Consider the following 21415-nt stretch of genomic DNA (forward strand, 5'->3'; position numbering starts at 1 on the left):
GAGGGGGGGGGAGGTGGGAAGGAAAAGTATATTTTATTATCTTTTCTCTCAATTTCTTCTTTCAATCATCATTAATCGACTTGTAATATACTTCCACATGTTTCGACGAAATTAATTTCATTATTACTTCACGATGACAATCAAAACATGGATTACTCAGCAAGCCCGTTTATTCAGGCTTCAACGGGCGATTTATATATCACACAACGCACACCATCGCTCCCCATGATGCGATTATCCTCGTGAAATCATATCAACGCAGATTCTGCAGATCGTGATCGCGCGATGCGCGCGTGGCAGGACGATCCGTTTATCCCACTACGCCCGGGCAGAGATACCGCTCCGGCGGCACGCATTTCTCCGACACCGGCTCGAACACCAGGGTGTTCGGGCACGAGAGATTACTCATTATAGTGTAACGGAGGCCGTCCCAGTAGCACAGGTAATACATCTTGCAGTTCACGTCCGGCAGCGGGAATCGACCGTATCTCACGCAGGGTGCCGCGGTGGTGGTCGGCGTCGGCGTGGTGGTCGTCGTCGTGGTCGTCGTCGTTTGCCAACATATTCTCCCAGGTTCGCAACTTCCCAGAGCAGGATTGAACATGGCACCGGCAGCGCATGAAAGTATCACCGGCATTAGAGTCGCGCCGTTGTTCACGCATATATAATAATTCTTGCACGTGCCGTCATAGATCTCGAAAGCGCCGATCTCGGTGCAGGTCGGTGGAGTCGTCGTCTGTCGGCACGTCGCCCCGGCCGAGCATTTACCTAGAGCAGGGTCGAACACGGTCGTGGCGGCGCACGTGAACGTCACCGGCACCAGAGTCACGCCGTCGTCCACGCATATGTAATAATTCTTGCACGTCCCGTCGTAGATTTCGAAGGCACCGGCGTATGGACAGATCAGCAACGGCGCCTGAGCTTCCACGATCCCGATCGGGCAGAGGAACAGGAGGCACCACAAAGCGAAGAGGATGAAGTGCCTCGTCATATTGCCGTTGCTGCGCTATGCCAAGAGCGATTCGACGCGACTGTTCCCGATGCACTTACGCCCGAGGAGTTCTCGCGACATTCGGTCGCGTTGCCACGCGCCTGCCTCATTTATCGCGAGATGCTATTTAACTAGGATCTAAGTTAAGGCGATTGCACATCCAGCTGGAATCCGTACGCAAATAATGCGCATACCACTCTGCGATTTTGTCGTAAATTTCCGTGTCTTATCTGCAATCGATGTCACGAGACTCTCCACACCGTGAAAAGCTTAAATATCGGAACTCTTCAAACACGCCGATTCCTTTGAATTCTCCCGAGATGAATTTATTAGAATTAGAGGGAGCTGGCTCAATTTTATCGTGAAGTAAATATGACGTCTATGTCAATCATACGACGAGATTTCCTTTCTTCTTGTTGTGAAATTTTGCGACAAATATTTATTCTCAGTAATGTTCATTATGTTCTCGTCGGCGTTTGAATTAAAGGAAGAAAGAATCGAACGTATCTAAATGTATCAGTACACATATGTAAACGTATATGGGTGCACCTGAAAGGTTGACGAGGGTTCTATTAGTTGTACCGGTAGTGTTTCTCTAACTCGTTGATGTCCTTTGCTTTTCCCCCAGCTCAATCGAGTAATAATTCAGTGCCATATAATCACCGCGACCCGATAAAAGTGTGAGCGCTGCATGCTCGATGTCGTGAAATCGAGACGGCAGCTGCGCATCCCCGACGATCCTTTCCAGGTGAAACGATTCCGGGCGCGCGCGTGCTTTTGAACGCGGCGACCTTACGACGAGGAAACCGAGGGTGAATCTACGGAATACAAAATCGCCAGAAAGCGACGAGAAAGTCGCGCTGGGCTTAGTGTCCGAACGTAACATTGCTCGCAGTTGTGCGTGCTGGCACTGCGCGTCGATTATGCGTGCATATTCTGCACGTCTGTGCGCGTCGCACGCGAAATAGGTCGGCGTACGCGTATTCCGCGTATGTCGCGGGATTTATATTGCGTCTTGCAAGTCGTCGTCAGTTCGAAAACTCCTTTCGCCTCCGTTGCGTTGATTTACGTTGATTGCACGCGGAAGATTAACTGACGATTGAATTACCGAGGATACATAGAGAAAGATTTCCTTTGATTTAATATACGTGTTTGTTTGATATAAACGACATAATTCGGTTTCTTTAATATAAACGACATAATTTGATATCAAATATTATTCGAATGAAAATGCTTCGTTGTTTCGCTAGGATGAATCACGTTATTTGATGGAAAAATTAGTATTATTTAGAAGAAAGATAATATTTGGTTTTAAGTAAAAAAATTTATTTTATGATTATATTAAATGTTCTTCCACTGAAACAAAAGCAGAAGTTCTTCAATATTTGTCTAACATAGTGTTATTTTTTTAAAATAATTTATTGCTCATGACAATTATTATAACGTTTAGATGAAAACATCAGAGAAATATGTTATTCGACATCAGGATATTTATTGTTCGCGCCAGCATGTAATTTCAGCGGACACAGTTGTTTTAAACGAAGATGACCGTCGATTTTGTCGTTTTTTTTGCAACTGTTTTCCCCTCAGTGTATGATAAAACATAATACGGACGCAATGATCGATCATCGATATCAACACAAGACATTTTTACACCCGCTCGACGGATATTCCAGTCCACGAGTCCCGAATTCAGGTAGCCGTTTCCCGGCATTCACCGCATTATTGGAGGGTTTTCCGGGCAGATAGAAAATCTATTCTTTCTTCCATATAACAGCTATGCTGGGAGGTTAGTTACATATATAAAGATCTTTTCCTCCGGCGCAGAGGGAAACGTGCAATGGAAGGGAGTCACAAAGAGGGAGAGAAAGAAAGAGAGAGAGAGAGAAGAGACAGGAAAGAAGGAGAGAAGCGCAGATGTATATAAGCGACTTGGGCCGGAGACGCTCCAATGGACTCTCTCTTTGACCCTGGTCAAGTGCGCATCTTTCCTCCCATTTCCTCCATCCCCCGTTTTCCCTCCCCTCCACGCACGTGATAGTATACCGTTTCGATCCTGCGTCCTTCTACTTCAACCTTCACCTTCGTGCGGCGAGGAGGAGAATCCGGGTCCTCGCGCTCTCGCCGGTCGCGCTTTTGCAGTGTCGCGAGGATGACGGAGTAGGACGTAGGAGTTTAGCGGGAGATATTCAGTTTCGCTGCGAGAGGAGAGAGAGGACGAGCAGTGAGATCCCGCTTTTCGCGTGCGGACTTGTGACATGTTTCTAACGGGAAGGTCCTGACTGTGGGAGAGATGGACCCCCGAAGAGTGAGTAGCAGTAATAGTAACAGTAACGGAAGACCTCGTTAATTTCGCATTTCGAGTACAAAGAGCCTTCAGCGGGTAATCGTCGAGTCGTTAATGCTGTCGGGTCCACGATATCGATCGATGTGACATCCGGAACTTGCCGAGTTGCCGCCAAGTTGCCGTTCATACGGTAAAGTTTGCGAATTCGTTTCATCTCGTGGTCGAACGATCCGCAAATTAAAACCGCAATTTTGTAAAAATTCGCGAACGCTTCTCCGAATTCTCTTCGTGAATTCGATCGATACCTCGGCGCGTCGTAATGTCACTCGCGATTAAAAGAATAATTGGATGAATCGTGCGGGCCCAATAATCGTGAAGTAACGAGCAACGTGATGGACTTGATAACATAAAAAATACGTTTGTCACGCTTTCGAATCTAATTTATTATATTGCATATGGACGGAATGAAGACTCGGGAACTCCTCGGGTACACATGAAGCGTCCTATCGACGGTGAAATCGCTTCGAATTGATTTGCTTGCTCGACGCGCACGAGTTAACAAGTACCGTTATACAGTTAATGGATCTCGTAATTATAATAGGCACAGATAATTGTGGAAAAGTGATCGCGCGCGAGTGTGTGCGTGAGCCATGAATATTATCTCGTAAAATCCGCCGCAAACTTCCTGCTATCGGATTCACTGCAAAATGCCCAAATTACGATCACCTCGACGGACCGATCTCGCGGAAATCGGTATTACGGGGGAGGGGAATTCATTTCGCGAAGTCATGTTCCCTAATTAGCCGGCGCGCAATATCGTCCGGGCAGTATGTTAATGCTATGTCTCGAAAGCCGCGGCTGATTTATGCACGCCATGAATCGCCGATCGCGCGCGCGCGCGCGCGTGCGTACGACGAACAAACGACAAAGACGGTACGTCGCTTTCGAGACGAACGATCAGGCCGTTCGGCGCGGAGCGAAGTCGAAGAGGGAAACTCTTTCGGACGACCTAAATCTGTCGCTTTCTGATTCGCACGCCTCGTCTAGTCGCGGTTTCCGAAAATGTGCGAAAATCGTCTAGTGCGCGCGGTTAAGCATGCGTTTAATCCCTTCCGCAGCGCGGATATATCGATGCACCCGCCAGGACGAATGTTTGGATATCGCCTCGGAGATTTTTCTCATTTTGCTAATGAGGATTAACATTCGAGGGACGCGTGTCGGCTTTTTTCGGCTGATGTTCAACGTCGCTCTAGTTTCAACTTCGGGTGTGCACACAGCTGTACCGATGACAGACGGAAGGTAGGAAACGCGAGAGATCTCCGAAGAGGAGATTTTAGGCTTACTTTCTATTGTCGCGCTTTATCGGACCGGTTTTGATTGAAGTGTCCGACATCCTCAAACAAAAATATGGTGAAGAGCTATTTATCTGCTTCAGCTGAGCGTCGACTTTCAAACGCAGGCGCCGTTAGTACCAGGCCGGTCGGAATGTTCGTTTCGATTTTTAGTAAACGACGTATCGCGTGTTGCGTCGTAATACGGGCGACATTGACAATGATTATTGCTTGGTGATGAATAATCGCTCGACAACGACGATTAATGACGAACAGATTATTCATCATTCAAATCGACAAGTGTGATTGGTATTCACTGAACAGTTAACATTTGAAGGAAAGATCGGGCCGGATGTTTCGACTGACTCAATAGTGTCTCGGTGTAAAAAAGAAAAGAAAACGGTGTCATCACACTCTCCGTGACGTTCAATGTTTCCACAATTTGTCAACATCGTTGACAAGCCCGAGTGGATGTGCGTGTCCAGTCTACGCACGTGTGACGCAACACGTGTGTGTGCTCGCACCGTGCCGTTAGTTTGAAGAAGCGCGACAAGTAAGTCGACGATTGCGTTGACAAAATAAAGGTGAAACCTTCTTCTCCGTTTGTTAGACGCGTCCTTTCGCGACGACCGGTTGTCAATAGTGACACATTCGTCGCCGGATGTGGGTCGTGCTTTCTTCGTGCATATCTCGCGGAGACGCTCCCCAATACAATTTGTCTGTGTATAGATTCGGCCTTCATCTTTCCTCTTCACTTCGCGGAGCGATGGGAGTTTTCAGAGCGAGAGAGCTCGCCGAAAGAGCACATCTCTAATCTTGCCGTTCCCCAAATAAGACGATCCACGGCTCCATTTTCCTCAGTCCGCGAATAGCGAGCTTCAATTAGTCGCGGTAAAACGCGCGGAACGAGACGTGGGTTTGTTCTCTTTAAAGCTGGAGCGATATAAATATAAATACGACGATTTTTCGAACTATCGAAATAAAACAATAAAACGGGAGAAACGCGCGAAATTGGCGCCTATTGTCGCCTCTCTTTGATTTTCGTAACGCGCGCCCAACTGGAGCAGCTCGCGATGTAAATACGACGACGTTAACTCTCACCGTCTCGGCGCTCCTGTAATTGTCTGCCGCGATGTCGAAGCACCGTTAGGCCGTCCGTCTTTTCTACAAGTTCGTCGAGATCCCCTCGATTTTCACCCGACCGTTCCCACGGGATCGCCGAGGCTTCGCTTGGTCTCGAAATTTGCTGTGAAAAGTGACAACGTCCTCGGTCTCGGGCGCGTTTCGCATGCTCTCTCTTAGAAAATTGGCCGGGAAATCCGAATCTCTCGGATTATTACATGTCGCCCTTCCACGAGAAGTGATTTAATCACGAATTCCAACGCGAATTCTAACATCGCTCGCGAAGAAGATTACCCGCACGCGGAGACATCATCGAAAGTTTCGCCTTCGCGTATATCGATTTCACGGGACATCTCGCCGGGATTTCTCGGCCGGATTAGCCTCGCTAATCAATGATAATCGTTTCATTTCGGGCAACGTTATCCCAAACTACCAAGAGCGCAGCCTTGTTATCGGTAATGCTTCGTCTCGATTAGCGCCGCTGTTCATTTTCCGATACACGGCTCCCAGTGGACACACACACACGTGCACGCACGCATCATGCTCACTCTCGCACTTACACGCGCGCGATCCCGCGTTACATCGTTTTCTTTCACTGTGGGCCCCTCGACTCTCGTAATACCCACAGCCCACTTACCTACATTACCAGTTTCGTGTGTGTGCGCCCGCTACATCCACCGTTTGGCGACGCGCGCGCGCGCGCGCGCGCAGTGGCGTAATCAATTTTAACAATCGGACATTTCAGTAACGAACCTCTCTCCGCGGCTGTATGTTCTTAATGACGACGAAGCGACCACTGTCAGCGATTATGTGCCCCTCCGCCGCTTTCGGCCGGATGTTCACTAACATCTATAACGCTCGCTCGTGTTACATTAAATATCGGACACGCGCGCCACCGTCACAACTGAGAACGCGCGATCGTTAATTAATGCGAATGATTATTGTTGCTTGACGACAACGGTGAATAATCGAATCGAAAAGTTCCGAGCTGTTTTGTCAAAAGAGGTCATGATTTATAGCGACTTTCCAGACATATCTTTATAGCTAAGCCTTAAATTGAAGTTCCGTTAAAGTAAATCCGTTTGAATTTGAATGACGGATATAGATTTGTTATCTACTTGGTCGCTCGAAATCCTGCTTTTCCAGTTGCTTTTGTAAACTATTAACATCTCGACATTTTCACTCGATACTTTTAATTGAAATTTTCACGAGGAAATAACGATATGCGAATGGTGGGCGTTAATTAAGGAAAAAACCTTTCAATCAAGAAAATACCGTACAATCAAGAAAATCAGTATAATCAGAGAGACACGAGAATCACTATAATTCGAATAAGATTACCTAATTTCTTCTCTAAGTGTATATTTCCGTGCTCGTTTCGGCTCGCAGTATTTCATCGGCGCGTTCTCAGACGTTCATGCCGCTTTAACAGCGAATTTATGCCGACGGACCGCGCACGTCGACGACCGCATCGACCCCGACGACGTGGTTACGCTGCTGCGAGTGCACCCGTGCGCATTTTCTCATCTTCTCTGTGCCAAGACCCCTCGATCTCGCGTTGCGATCGGGAGCGATGTATCGCCGCGACTCCGGCAGAACCATAATCTTTCGTCTAAACGAGCGTGACGACTCGAACGATTAGAGATGAGAGGAGTGGTGGAAAAGGGGGGGGGGGGGGNTCGATCGACGAATGTCGGTTATCGGATGGTGCTGATGATGATGATGATGAAATCACCGGTGTGCCAAATCCGCGTGCTCTCGCCCCAGCTGTTTTCTCGCCGGTCGAGAAATCGAATCTATCCGCTTCTCCCACTGGATCCCCGGACTCGCTTCCTCATTCTTGATCTTAAGAACGCGCAGGGGAATCGCTATTATTCTTCGATTCGATTAATAGCTGCCGGGTGTCCATAGCCTACTGACTTTTCTCATTAATCTGCCGCCTCAGGAAATAGTGTCGCGCCACATCGCACCACGGGCGAAGGTGTCGACGTATTCAGGAGGGAGAAAAAGAAGAAAAAGTAGGCTGACGGATGCTGAATATCAAGTCGAATGTAATTGATTCGCGCAGACATGCCGTAGACTACGAGGCTCTGTATTATTACACGCATCCGGTACGAAGGAAGGGGTACAAAAATGAACTGGTACCGAGTCGGTACCGCGCGAGTCGCGTGGCGTGCGCTCGCGCATTGTGTACGCGCGCCGCGGTGACCCCCGTCGCCGGCAATTTGCATAATGCACGACCGCGACGCGCGCGTAACGCACCATTAGATGGATTAGCCTTTTGCTCGGCTTTCGCGCGTATCTCTCCTTATCCTCCGTTTCTTCACTTTCCTACGCGGCTTCCGGCTCGACGGACAAACACGGTCATCCGCGACTACTCTCGTTCTCTCTCACGGTAGAAGAGAGGGAGCAAAGGAGACGGAGATAGATAGAAAGAGAGAGACAGGCAGAGGTCCGGTTTTTCATTTTCTAGTTAACAGATTGAATTTGGAGTTTTCAGAGCGAGAGAGCTCGCCGATTGAATTTTGATGCCTACCTTCCAACAACCTATTTTGACGCGACAACAGCGGAAAAAGAAATCGAAGACTTCATCATAATCAAAATAGGAGTTATATTATATTAGAGCTGAAGTTAAACTTGCTTTGCTATCTTGGTTTCTACCATGTTGCAGAATTAGAACTTTAACACAATTTCGATTCAGGTAATCGTGAAGAGAAAACGTGATTTTTACATTATCATCAGATCGTATAAGCCTAAACAGAAGTTAATCAGAATAGAAATTAACTATTATCGGCCTTGAACTTCTATTTTTTGCCGTTGTAGCATCAAAGTAGATTGTTGAAGGTGGCATTAAAATTCAATCTGTAGAATTCAAGATTCAAGAGAGAAGTGAAAAGTGTTAGTATCGTCGAAGTAGGCTTTTATCAGTCCACAGCCCGTCTAAGTAGGCGCAAACTATCTTTAAGAGTATCCGAGTAGCATCCAAATTTCAATTCGGATAATCGTTAAAATTTAAAAGTTACCGCTGAAAAATCAGTTTAATGATTAACCGTAAGTAGAAGAAACAATTTTTGCGTGATTATCAAATTAAGTTTACGCCACAAATTGACAAGAAAATGAGGAGGGGGGAGGGGGAACGGCACATACACATGTGCACGCGCATGTCGCGAGGAACTGGCACGTGGAGCTCTCCCGTGGCGTCTCTTATTCAATTTATGTGAGAGAATCTCAGCGACTGGCGCGAGTCAGACGGCGGATCGCGGTTCCTCCGCTCCTCGTTCGTTTTCTTCGCGGTCTTCCGCGACTTTCTTCTCTCCCTCTGTACCAGCGCGAACGGGGAAAATCTGCGCGGGCATTTCCGCGGGGGATCGAATCCGCCGGTGAGTTCTCGACCTTAGCACCGATACTGCGTTCGCATACCTCTTGACCCGCGTTGCCTCTTTGCATCTTTAATGACCGGCTGACAGCCTCGGACTTTCCTCGAGCGCGCGGGATGATTGCGGAGCTCTGTATCGGCGAAATAGGTTGCAGAGTCGTCGAACTTGGCGCTCAATAGCGTCTCGCAAATCGCCTCGAGCCGGCCAATTTTGAAATCGCAGGCGCGCCGAGCGTGCGCCGAGCGGGACGCGTAAAAGGCGCTCGGCAAAGCTTGAACGACGTTGTACTCGCTCAATGACACGGGTGAGGAACGCGGAATCATAACCGCGCATTGAGCGTGTGATTCGCCGGCCGGTAGCCCGTTTCGCCAGACAGCCAGCGGACGGATTGTTACCCGCGACGGTTTTCACTGCGCGTTTCCTCGCGCGCGGCCGCGCGCATAAATTACGCGCGAGTCGAAGTGGCGCGTTAAAGCGGGGTAATCAGCTGAATCCAGGACTAAGGAGAGGAAAACCGAGTCCCCCCGACGAGGACTACTCCGCCGTCGTCGCCGTGGAGTAACGAGGGAGAGAAGACGTCTAGTTTCGCGCACGGCATACATAATCCACGGCGACGCAGAACGATTCTCACGGGGCGACCCACTTCGCGCCTCGCGTCTTATTCCCCTTCTCGCCGCCATTGACTACTGTCGCGGGAACTACACATGATAATAGAACGCGCGCGAGGGCTTTCTTTCGTCAAATGATACCTCGAATAATATCGGCGTCGCCGGGCGAGGAGAAAGACCGCTGTTAGCGCACGCCTCAATTAACTTCAACCGACTAGTCGCTCGTTTATTTCTCTCGTTTGTTTCTCCCCGAACGTTCGATACGCGACGAAAACGCAAGAAGCGCGCGTTGGTGGACGCATTCCGCCGTCGGGCGATCTTCAGGATCCGCTTTAACGCGACGCCCTTACGCGGTTTCAGGTCTTACTACTTTTGACCCTGCTGGTATGCGCTCTCGGCGCATCCCCGTCGTCCTTCAAGAACGCGCGGAACGGGCCGAACTTGATCCGACGCACTCGCAGAATCAGCTTGAACGAGTTCCTCGTACCGCCGCCGCCGCCCAAGTTCCCTCCCGACAGGACCGCGAGATTGGTACCCCCGGCCGAGAAGTCGGGCTATTTTTCCAAGCTGATGACCTGGCTGAACCCCTTCAGCTACGTCCCCGCGTCGCCGCTACCGCCGCCGCGTCTCGAAGCTCATCCCCCGCAGCCGAGGTTCATTCAGCCACCTCCTCCCCCTCCGCCGCCCCCTCCGCCGATTTCCGGATCCTTCGCGAGCGGTTACGGCGGCTCGCCTCCGGTTTACGACAGGCCGCCTCTCCCACCGATCTTTGCCAACCATCCCCGCGCCCCGACGAAGAACTGCAACCCCTGCAACAAAGTGCCCTGGGTGCCGATAAATGGCGAAGCTTCTCACCACCATACGGCGGAAGCGTCCCTCGTCCCACCATCGTCGCTGCCGCTTCAATCGTCACCCTCGAGCGGGAGCTACCTACCACCCGGTAATCCCGGAGCCCACGACGTTTATCACGCCGCCTCGCAGGAAGTCCGAGCTCCGGACCTCTCTTTCGCGTCGACGTTGCCCACCGCAGGCCAGAGCGTGCCCTTGCTCAGCCCGTTACCGAGTCCGCAAGTGTACCTTGGAGCGACGCCGCCGCTCTTCAAAGCAACGGACTTCACTTACCCCGTGCAATCCACTCTGGGTGGGCTCCCGGAGTGGGAACTGGCCGGACCACCGCCCTCCGGGAGCAGTCTGCTTACGGGAAATGGCGTCTTCCCGGTTGTAGTGGAATCCAGCGGCAATAACGGCCACATCGCGCAGCCCACCTACCCGAGTAACCCTCTCGCTCATCAACACGTGGAGTACACCGGGCTGGAACTTCCGCACGTTCGGAATCCCGGCGGACACGGTGACTTGTTCTCCAGCAGCACCCAGGTGTCTCACGGCCATGTCGGTCCCGCGTTGGGCGCGCAGGGATTCGAGAATATCGCGGCTTATCATCAAGACTCGCTCGATCCCGCGAGCCGTCAACCTTCCTTCGGCGGCTCCGCTCCGGCGGGTCAGCTGGGAGCGGCCGATAACGGGGGGTTTCATGCCACGGAATCGAACGGATTGGGCGATCTCCTTGATAACCCCAGGCAGATCGTTCCGAATCCTCCCAGCAGCTACGGGACTTCCGGCCTTGATCGGGCGCCGGATAATTACGAGCATCGCTACAACGACTTGTCCTCCAGCGGCAGCGTCGTTACGGATTCCCACGTGGCTCCGCGCACCACGGACGGATCTCCCGCGAAGATTGAAGATCCAATACATTTCGAAGAGTCACCGTTGCTAGATCTCACGCACAAAGGTGAAAGTCGGACGGACTCGTCCCCGATATCATCGCCGACCTCTAACGCGTTCGCGGACTTGAACGGGAGTATCGGCGGCGTGACGACCTTGGCGCCCGGCGTCGAGTTCTTCGGCCCGGATCTTCCCGACCTGACGGAGTCACGTTACCCCGTGGACGTGCTGAAGACGATCGAGCCTTCGCTCGACAAGTCGAACTCGATTGACGACGGCGCGAACGTTCAGGTCGCCGACGGTATTCATCATCCTGCGGACCCTCAAGAACAGAAAGTCTCCTACTTTCAATCGCTCAGCCACAGCCTGGCGGGATACTTCCGGCCAGATGTTTCGTCGACGACTTCGAGAAGCACGGAGAGAGGCTCGTTCTGGGGCTCTCTGGTGAACGTTTACGACGGTGTGCTCGGACACCAAGGCGAACAGTCTGCTGAAAATATCGACGTCGATTCCGAGGAGGACGAGACGCGGGACGCGAATCAGCAGGGCCCGAAGAGGAACAAAAAGGTGAAAAGCCGAAGGCTTTCTCGGGCGGAATGCGATTTCAAGGGAAGCGCGTTCTCGTTATAACCCTGTTGTCGCGATTCGAATTGTTTAGGTGCAGGTCATCATACCCTACACGTCGAAGCACACGCCGGTCCCGTTCCAGCCGGTGCGCGATCAGAATTACGGACGGAAGGTCTCCTACACGGCTGACTCCGGTCGAGATAATTACATCAGCGAAGAGTCACGGAATAAGATTAAAGTGACCGATCTTCCGACTTGGCCTGCCACTGTGGCGATAGAGGAAGAAGTCACCGGGAAACCGGCCGGCACTAAGGTGAACAACTCCATTGACGTGCACAGATTGCAGAAGAACATCGACAACTGGACGATACAGGCATGTTGCACCCTCCGGATAAATTCTCGCAAACATATGCAGGCCTGAAGTTGAGTTCGTTCAATTCGACTCAAGTCGCTTCGATTGATACTTTTTTTTTAAACGCACATTTAGGGTAGTCAGATCCTACGTTCTTAAGTTGAATCAGTGAAAATGTCATTAATTGAATCAGTAAGCCAGAATTCTACCTACTATTTGATGATCAATAAGTATTTGTATTTTTAGTGGAAATACTTCCACTTAGTTCTTTTGCACTTAGTGTATTTATAACATGCATTAGTGATGTCAATTTCGGGTGTAGAATTGCGCAGATTATAATGACAGCGTCGATAAATACATTTGTTACCAATTTGAGTGCTACTCGTTTACCTGGGTATAGAAATACCCAGATTGTGAAGGCACACGGCACCATGATAAACGTATTCGTGTAACTTCATCTGTGCTCGATTTAGGAATATTCGCGGGGCACAACCGCCAGTACAGTATCGCCCAGCTCGGCCAAGCCGTATCTCTTCCCTTCGAAGCAGATTCCAGACAAGTACCTGACGACCACCGAGCCTGTCGATCACACGGAGGACGACTTTCGCGATGAAAGTGTCAAGACCTTCACATTGGGCGGATTCAGCTTCAACGACCAAGAACGCGAGGCTTCATCCAGCAATCGCATGGAAGGACCTCGAATACAAGTAAATAAGCGAAACCTCGGGGAGGTGGACGAAGAATAATACCACGCTTCTCTCGTGTTTCTCTTTCAAGGTGGTAACAGGCAACAAGGATCAGGAGCCCACGGTCTCGACCGAGAGCTCCGTCGCCATTGTTACCGCACATTCGACGAACGACTTCACGTGGCAAGGTTTCCCCATGGACATTTCTCCGGTGAGCAAGGAACGAGTCTACGTGGTGACGCCGCAGCCGGTCCTGACCACATCTAGGACGACGACGACGACGATGACGACGACGAAGGAAACGGAGAGAAACTCGAAGGTATCGACCGAGGCTTCGGAGACGGACACCGAGGAGGTCAAGGAGGAGACCGATCCATTCGAGTCCATCGAGAAGGCCTATCAGGTGCTGCCTCAGGCTGTGAATAACTTGGCGGTGGCTTCCACTGGTCCGGAGAAAGTTCCCCTCTGGGGCATTATGGAACACGAGGAGTTCGGCTCGCTCGGCGACAGCGGCCACGACGATCACGAGGACGGCGAGCCTGAAATCCCTGTCCTGTACGGTGGGCACTCGAAGGCACGTGTCGACTTCGCCGACTTCTCGTCTCTGCATATCCTGATCCGTTCTAACGCTTCGAATATATCTCCTTTACAGGTGTCACGTGCCAGACGATGACGCATCAACGTGAAGAATGCTCAAGACTATTGTTTGTGCATGTGTAGACACAGTGTCTGACGTGGTGTGTGCTTTACCGCGAACTACGAGCGAAGTCGTTGCTGAAAACGCAGCTGACCGATCGCGTTTTCACGGGACCTCTTGAATTTGACGACGCCTTCATCAAACGGATGCTCCGATCCTGCGTAAGTGCGTAAGTGATTATCGTGGCCAGTGCAGCGGATCAATGTATCACGTAATTCGAACGCGAGTGTACTTTTTGTAAGTTTCTTTGTCATAAGTAACCGCACAATAAATCCCGGTGGATTTCACTCGGAGGGTCGCATATCGCAACCACCTCGTCGTGACCTCCATCTCATCTTCCTCCTCTTCGCACCCCCCATTCGGAGAAATTGTACATGGTAAAAAAGAATTTGCTCCCACAGCTGGAAACTAACTTTCGCAGGTAAAAACTGACTGTCCATGTGATATAACTTAAACTGAGTTAATTTAGCTAATTTTTCGTCTCTGCGTCTAGTTTTTAATTTCCTCAGCTAAAAACTAGGTCTGGCTACCAAATTTTCGTTGTATTAACATGGATAGCTAATTCCTTTTCTCTCGTGAATTACTTTCAGGTCTCAACTATGTTTCCTCTTATGGCTTTAACCGCAAAAATAGCAATAGCAATATGCATATAAGATTATTATCCTCGACAGTATAGTGACACTTATTAGAAATTGGTTCTCCCGACTATAATTCTTTCACTACGATGGTTACAGTTCCAAACATTAAATATTTTTCTCTCAGTGTCAGAGTCTTAGAAAACCGTTCCGGTTTTCTCGCAGTCCGTCCGCGTTCACCCGTCCACCTTAATTCGCCTTTTACGCATTCGCCGGTCACGTTCGATCGTCACTTTCGCCGGTTTCGCAAAGCTGGACGTCCGCCAAGAAGTGTCACGACTATTCGCGCACCGCTGCATCTAAATATACGCCGGCGTGTGTTATGCATACATGCATATTGGTCGATTGTACGGTGAAAGGGACTCGGGATCGCGAAGCGGGATTCGAGCAGCTCCTTCCCTTTTCATTGGTTCTTGTGCAAAATAGTACAACAGAGAAAGAGAGAGATACGCGATGCCGGTACGACGACGGTTCAACAATACGATGTTCGACAAAAGCGTTTTGCATGTGTATGCTTCCCTCAGACTCTGGTCTTCTTAGACGCGAGAAAGAAATAGAAGTGGCTTCTCTATGGCTTGACTTCCCGCATTGCCAAGGGAAAATTGAGCGATAACGTGCTCAGAAAGATTATAAATTTAATGAGCGAGAAGTCGGCGCGAGAGCCAGATGAATGTAACAGCGCTGAATAGATCGGCCGGCTCGATGCAACATTATCTACATTTCATTGACCTTCGAACTTCCTTTCCGGGTCTCCTCCAAGGAGATCACACGTTGCTTGTCGCAGCGAGAGACGTGAGAACCGCCGCCGCCGGAAGGAGGTGGGAAAAGGCGTTCTATTGTCTGGGACGGTGTATCGTGCTTGTTCGTCGCTAACACTCCAACCACCGCCGCCGACAACATCGCGAGGCGCGATTAGGCGCTGTAATTAGATCCACTTCTGCGGTAAATGGTATCGAACAAGGACACGACCTTAATTGCGAGCGTACCGCAAGGGGAGAAGTCTAACGTGCCGCCACCGTAAGAGACGCGTAAGAATTTTTAATTCCCTTTCACGCGCTTCTCGCGCGTGAAATCGAGAATCGCGCTGGAATAGGTGTGAGCTTCTCTTCTGGGAATTTCAAGTTAACTCAAGGTGGGTCCGGACTTCATAGTTCCGCGCGCTTTTGCACGGTTTCGAATTTCCCGCTCGTGACACACGTGTCGTTGTAAATAATTTATTTACAGAGGCATATAGTTATTTGGTGTGTGTGTGTGTGTTTTATGTATTATGTTATAATCATGTGGGCGATCTCGATTTTCGCCGTGCGATTCTCTTCAGAATGACGATCTCCGTCAGCCACATAATCACCGTGACGGCGGTCACGCAATTGACCAGGATGATGCAGGGTGTGTAGCTCCCGGTTTTGTCTCGTATCAAACCTGCAACAAATCAGGTCCTCCGTTTCAGTATTCGTTGGTCCATAATCACTTTGTACTTCGCATGATCAAATGAAAAATGACGGCATTGTTGAAAGAGATTGACACTCGAAGAGAAAGCGGACGAATATTCCTATACCAACTAAGGGGCCGACACATGTGAGGATCACTCCGTTGGTCAACATCTGAATGCCCGAGGCGCTGGGTAACTTTTCGATGGGCACGTAACTGGGAATCACCAGGACCATGTAAACCGACCGGACTCCTTTCGCCACTCCCAGACCGACCGTCACGATCAGCACCGTGGTTAAGCTGTTCGTGAAGAGCAGCGCTGCGCCGGGAAACAAGCAAGAATACAATCGTAACCTCCCTTTCTCTTTCTTCCTTTCTTTTTTCTTTAAGAGGAAATTCAATAACGGGATATAATCGGTATACGTTACAGCTTCGGCTAATTATGAGAAGGCACAGGCTGAGCAGGTACATCATTCTGGCCGGCTGATGGAGCCACTCCCCCAGGAAAGGAGACGCGCCTCTGCTAAGGAGATCACTCAACGCGATGAGGCTCATGGCGCTGGCAATTTGCGGCGTCGACATGTTCATGTCAGCGAGAATGAACGGTGTCAGTAGCGAGAAGTTCGCCTCCGCGAAAATCGCCACTGACATCCCGATCATCATGTTCACGTAGATCGGGTCGCGCAGCAGATCGAGATCGTACATGGAAGCTAGCCACCGCAGAAATCGCCAGACGACGGATTTTTTCTCGTTACTGCAACACAATCACGTTATACCATGTGTATTGCGTTAGAAACATAAGTCAATAAATCAATAAATGAAAATGGTACTCTTTCATATCTCTTATTTTGTCGAGCGAATATTGTTTCTGTTCTACGCATATGTTCTACGAAAACAGTTGGAATGAGAGAGAGAGAGAGACAGAGAGAGAGAGAGAGAGAGAGAGAGAGAGAGAAGGAATATATGAAATAATATTATACTTTGTTTAATATCGCTTATTTATTACGCTATTAGCGATCAGTGATTCACTTTTTTGAATGCTCCTCTTTCATCAAATAAAACCGCTTGGAAACATCTAATTTAATTTTTTCGTTTTTGGTAATCAATATTCCAAGTGCCATAACTATGTTTTCAATAAAAATAGTTCTAATGCTAATCTGAGACCCCTATAGGAAATAAACAAACTGATTCTTCAATTAAAAAGTTTTTGTGAAATTATTCTAACCATTAATGAATTAACAGACATATCGGCACTTTTCTCATAACATACTTCTCATAACGTACTTATCGTTGTCGTCGTCTACTATGGTCGAACCGGTATCTGCCTTTTTCTCGATCAGCGAGTCTTTTTCCACGTTGTTCTGACAAATACCATTCGCGTCGTTGACATCGATGAAGGTCAGTTTTTTCGTTATCGGCACGGGCTCCTCGAAAATCTTTATACTGCTACCGAGGTTGATGCTATTCACACTTTTCGCTAAAAGTACACAGGATGTTAGATTTTGCTCATGGTCATTAATTTTAATAATCCTTTGACATGGCTGGAGTTGATTTTTCCTCGGTGGGAATGAATTCAAGCGTTACACGTTGAAAATCGAAAATTTATGATAAACATAATAATTTTTCTCTGACATTTCCGCCGAGAAAAAAAGTCGACTCTGCGTGTTTCTAAAGAATAGTGATTTTTTATCGTTACGATCTGCTCATAGTTACTCGAATTCCACCATGGAACCATTGCACCATTCAAATATTTGCGGCTGCCATGTAAACTCGTCATCGATGTCCCGTTCATTATCGACATCTCGATGTCGTAATTCGTGTCATATGACGCGTCTGAAATTTGAAATTATGTCGAAATCATTCGTTTTTAGATTAATTTATAATCGATAAATCATTATCTTATTATCGGATCGTACTTGCTCTAGTCTCTACAGAAGTTTGCCGAGGTAGTGGTGTATCGAATCCATAGATACTTCCGACCTCGCTATCGTGATCGATGGTTGATATTTTTCTTTTCATCTGATAATTGTTTGCTATCGATCTCGAAGGTTGCAATATTGTCTCCTCTTCCGCGTTAACGTTTGACGTATCTGTGAGAAATTGAGAATTATTGATCAGAGAACGAAAAATAGAGGAAGAGAGAGAGAGAGAGAGGGAGAGAGAATCTTTAATGTTGTACAGTCGATCTTTACTGAACGAGTAGGTACCTTCGGTATTGTTCAAAATGTCGGGTGTTTTAGTGACCGTTTCTAAGGAGAGAGGCTCGCTTTTTTTGTGCCACTTAAGCGGTTGTAACAACAAAGCGCCCACCGCCGAATGCAGACTATAAGCGCCAAACAACAAGATCGTTCCCTGTTTAAGAATAGTGCTGTCAGTATAAATTGGATATTTCTATATTCGGTACTCAGGTATCGCAGTATCTCGAGTACTACACGGATGTTCAAGCTCATGTATATTACGTGGGTTTTCGGGTACTAAAATATTTAGTAGTAATTTGGAAGTAGTTTGTTCCTCTTATAATATGAAAAATACTTGGGTATCCTAATAGTACTCGAGAGACCAAATATCTAGGTAGTACTCGAGTATAGAACCTCACGTATAATATCCGGATTTTCAGGTATCAAAGTATTGACATAATATCAAAATATCTTAGTATTATTCCAGATACTAGTTTTCCGGGTAGTATACGGTTGTCCAAATTCGCGAATACTTCCAAATACTCAAGTATTAGGGTAATTGGAAAAATACCCAGATACCCTAGTAGTATCTGAGATAGTAAATATATGGGTACTAAAATAACCTGGGCAATTAAAATACCCGGGTAATTAAAAAGTTTCCCAAGTAGTTGGGTAATATCTAAGATTATCAGCTTCCCCGAAAATATTCGAGATACCCGGGTGTCAGGAACTGACATTGCTTTTTGCGATATTTACGTTTCTTGAATCACGAATAATGCTCTTCGGTAACGGTAATTCGCACATAACTATAACTCGCGTATCGGGACAAGCGGAAATAATGAGAGGGAGAGAAATCGAAAGAAAAGGAAAAAAACACACGGTCTTGCCGAGTGCCCCATTAAACTTGCCACCATAAATCGATAGTCCCGCGCGCGGAGGATCGCGACCACCGTCACAATATTAACCAGATATCGTACGACTAGCTCGACAGCAAAACAAACGGGCCGACCCACATCGATAAGTAATTGTTGCGGCGCTTTATGATCGGCTTTAATCCTGGCTGGAGATAATGGAGATAATTACTGGAGATACCGGTCTTATCGAAATCGCATGTGCGAGAACACACCGGGACTTTAATATTTCCTGTGCCCGGCGTCCCTTTTTCAGCGCGATCCTTTCGCGCCGAGAGCACCTTCGCGATCTTTCGGCGGACGCGTTACGTTACTCGCCACTGAGACCTGTAACTCGGTGACTCGGTACCTGAATGCCGTAAGTCGACAATAAGAAGGACGTCACTTGGGGCATGACAATCGGCCCGAGTCCCGTGATAGTCACGGCCAGGGCCATTGCTCGTGTCCGTTTCGTGGTGAAGTAGGAATTTATTGCCAGGGAAAATCCGGACATCGACATTCCCATGCCGAGAGCTGTGAGAAAGGTGTATAAATGGGATCGACGATTAGTTAACGCGGTGTGCCGTGAGAAATTTACAATTAAGTTTTAATATTTATTTACGGATATTCATATTCTGTCCGTAACGAAGGTAACGGTTTTAATCACAGGCTGGTAACAACGCTCGTCGAGTACCGGGCTCTCTTGTCTTACTCACAGGTCAGTATCCCGTAAGAAATGATAATGAGGGTGAAGTTGTTGGCGAACGCCGTCATCATCATCCCGCCCGTGTACAGAAGGGAGCCGAACATCGACACTTTTCGGTAACCGTAGGTCTTCAGGAGGGGTCCATTGAACAGGCCGAATATCATGCCGAACGCGAAATTCACGTTAATTATGACCGCCGTGTCAGTCGCAGTGAGATTGAGCTTGGCGAAGGAATCCTTGAACACCAATCCGAACGCTTGCATCACCGATATAGTCGACAGCTGCGGAATAATGATCCTCGGATTATTTTGCTATCGCGTTTCTCAGGACGAACTTCGAACTTCACGGCTTGATTGCGGACATCGCACGCACATCTTGATTTTTTCATCGCTCTTAGACTCTACGATCTTTAACACATTAGCGCGGCCATGTGTTGTTTACGCGGTGTTCCTTTACTGAATAAAAACTCCCACTTGAGAGCGCGTATCTTTATTCTTATGTTATCAGCATTTAATTTCACTTAATTTCCAGTTACATTTCTATGCCTTCGATAAGACCATTTCTAGTACTAATTAAAGATTTCTCTGGGAAGTAAACGGATCTTTTAATTAAATGTGTTTGTAAAATAATTATGGCCTTTAATGAGTTATTCAATATGATTTTCGAGTTAGCACCGCGTCTTTCATCCAAGACGGTTTCGGAAACCTCGATTTCCTCACCCCGAAGAAGTGAACTGAAATCTTGGCGAAACGCCGGGAACAAGAAAATCAAATTGAAAGTTTACTCAAACCGCGCAAGCCTAAAATATCACTTTAATGAGTCTATTTCTTTTCAAGACGTGTGCACGCGGGAACTTACATTGCTTAACGCAAAAGCCAAGACAATCATCCATCCCCATCCTCCGTTCGGCGGTACTCGCGTAGTCATTTTGGCAGTGAACGCTAGGCACTCTCGTAGTATATAATTCCTGAGTGAACTTCGGCACAGCGTGAATTAAATGTTCCAGGCACGATGTTCGAATTGTCTCAGGTGGAATGCTATGAATATTTCACCCTTATTTCAAACGGGTATTCCATACGTCTCACTTCCACCTTTGCTTTGATTATTTGCACAGTCACCGGTCGTTTCACGGGTCAATAAATTTCCTATGGTACGATATTTCACGATGATCTCCCCGCGCTTTAAAATCAATCGCAAAATCGTTATCGAACAATCGCGGAATCCATTACCTAACAATCTTGTCGGAGAGCATGCGTTATCTGCGGTTTTAATCGTGGCATTAGAATCGATTTTAATTTACATTCGATGAATCAGCGAATTTTGCAATATTACACAACTATTGTCTAACCTAACCGGTTTGCGGTTAAGCTACTTGAAAATGTTTCACAAAAGGAATCTCATACGATCGAGTACCGCACTGTTTGCGTATAAAGTTGCAAATACTGTTACATAATCCGCATATCGGTGAACGCTTCTCTTCTTCACAGGCTTTCCTGAGTGTGTTGATGCGATCGTCCTGACACTGATGCACCGACAATTATAATACATGAATGCGAAATCGCACGATGTTCAATGTTCGATACAGCTTTATCGCAATCTACCTCGGGCAATGATAAAAGTCATACTGACGATGACAAAACTGAATTTGCTTTCGCGAGAGATAAGAAACGTCTATAGCTCAAGATTAATCTAATCTGGTATACTTTACTTGTCATGGATGTAACTTGACGTCGATACAAAAAAAAACACAAAGTTCGCGTGACCAACGTTTACTCAGGAAGTTAGTTGGATTGAATTGCATTTGTTACCGGAAGAATCACCGTGTAGGATGACGTATCT

The 21415-nt window shown here is 48.0% G+C and overlaps 3 protein-coding genes across 4 annotated transcripts; 1 reads left to right on the forward strand and 2 right to left on the reverse strand.

Moving 5' to 3' along the window:
- Positions 1–310: 310 nt before the first annotated feature.
- Positions 311–991, reverse strand: LOC106751291 (endo-1,3(4)-beta-glucanase 1). Its single transcript, XM_014632152.1, has one exon. It carries the CDS (start codon positions 989–991, stop codon positions 311–313), a length of 681 nt encoding a protein of 226 aa, XP_014487638.1.
- A 2248-nt stretch (positions 992–3239) lies between these two features.
- Positions 3240–13763, forward strand: LOC106751292. The gene is made up of 6 exons (XM_014632154.1): positions 3240–3299; positions 10077–12005; positions 12097–12378; positions 12831–13064; positions 13135–13603; positions 13696–13763. The coding sequence occupies exons 1-6, from the start codon at positions 3285–3287 to the stop codon at positions 13761–13763; spliced, it is 2997 nt and encodes a 998-aa protein (XP_014487640.1). The 5' UTR covers positions 3240–3284.
- Positions 13764–15575: 1812 nt separating this feature from the next.
- On the reverse strand, positions 15576–21195 carry LOC106751305. Of its 2 annotated transcripts, XM_014632182.1 has the most exons (10): positions 20435–21195; positions 19587–19857; positions 19241–19404; positions 18011–18155; positions 17720–17893; positions 17517–17636; positions 17088–17280; positions 16232–16557; positions 15931–16122; positions 15576–15794 (listed from the first exon to the last, which is right to left on the reverse strand). In XM_014632182.1, the coding sequence occupies exons 1-10, from the start codon at positions 20501–20503 to the stop codon at positions 15652–15654; spliced, it is 1797 nt and encodes a 598-aa protein (XP_014487668.1). In that variant the 5' UTR covers positions 20504–21195; the 3' UTR covers positions 15576–15651. The 2 variants fall into 2 exon arrangements, with proteins under 2 accessions (XP_014487668.1, XP_014487669.1); XM_014632183.1 differs by lacking the exons at positions 19587–19857; positions 20435–21195 and adding an exon at positions 19493–19578.
- Between the last annotated feature and the right edge of the window lie 220 nt (positions 21196–21415).

This window comes from Dinoponera quadriceps, unplaced genomic scaffold (assembly GCF_001313825.1).
Source record: "Dinoponera quadriceps isolate SergipeBrazil2010 unplaced genomic scaffold, ASM131382v1 scaffold10866, whole genome shotgun sequence".
NCBI classification, from domain to species: Eukaryota; Metazoa; Arthropoda; class Insecta; order Hymenoptera; family Formicidae; genus Dinoponera; species Dinoponera quadriceps.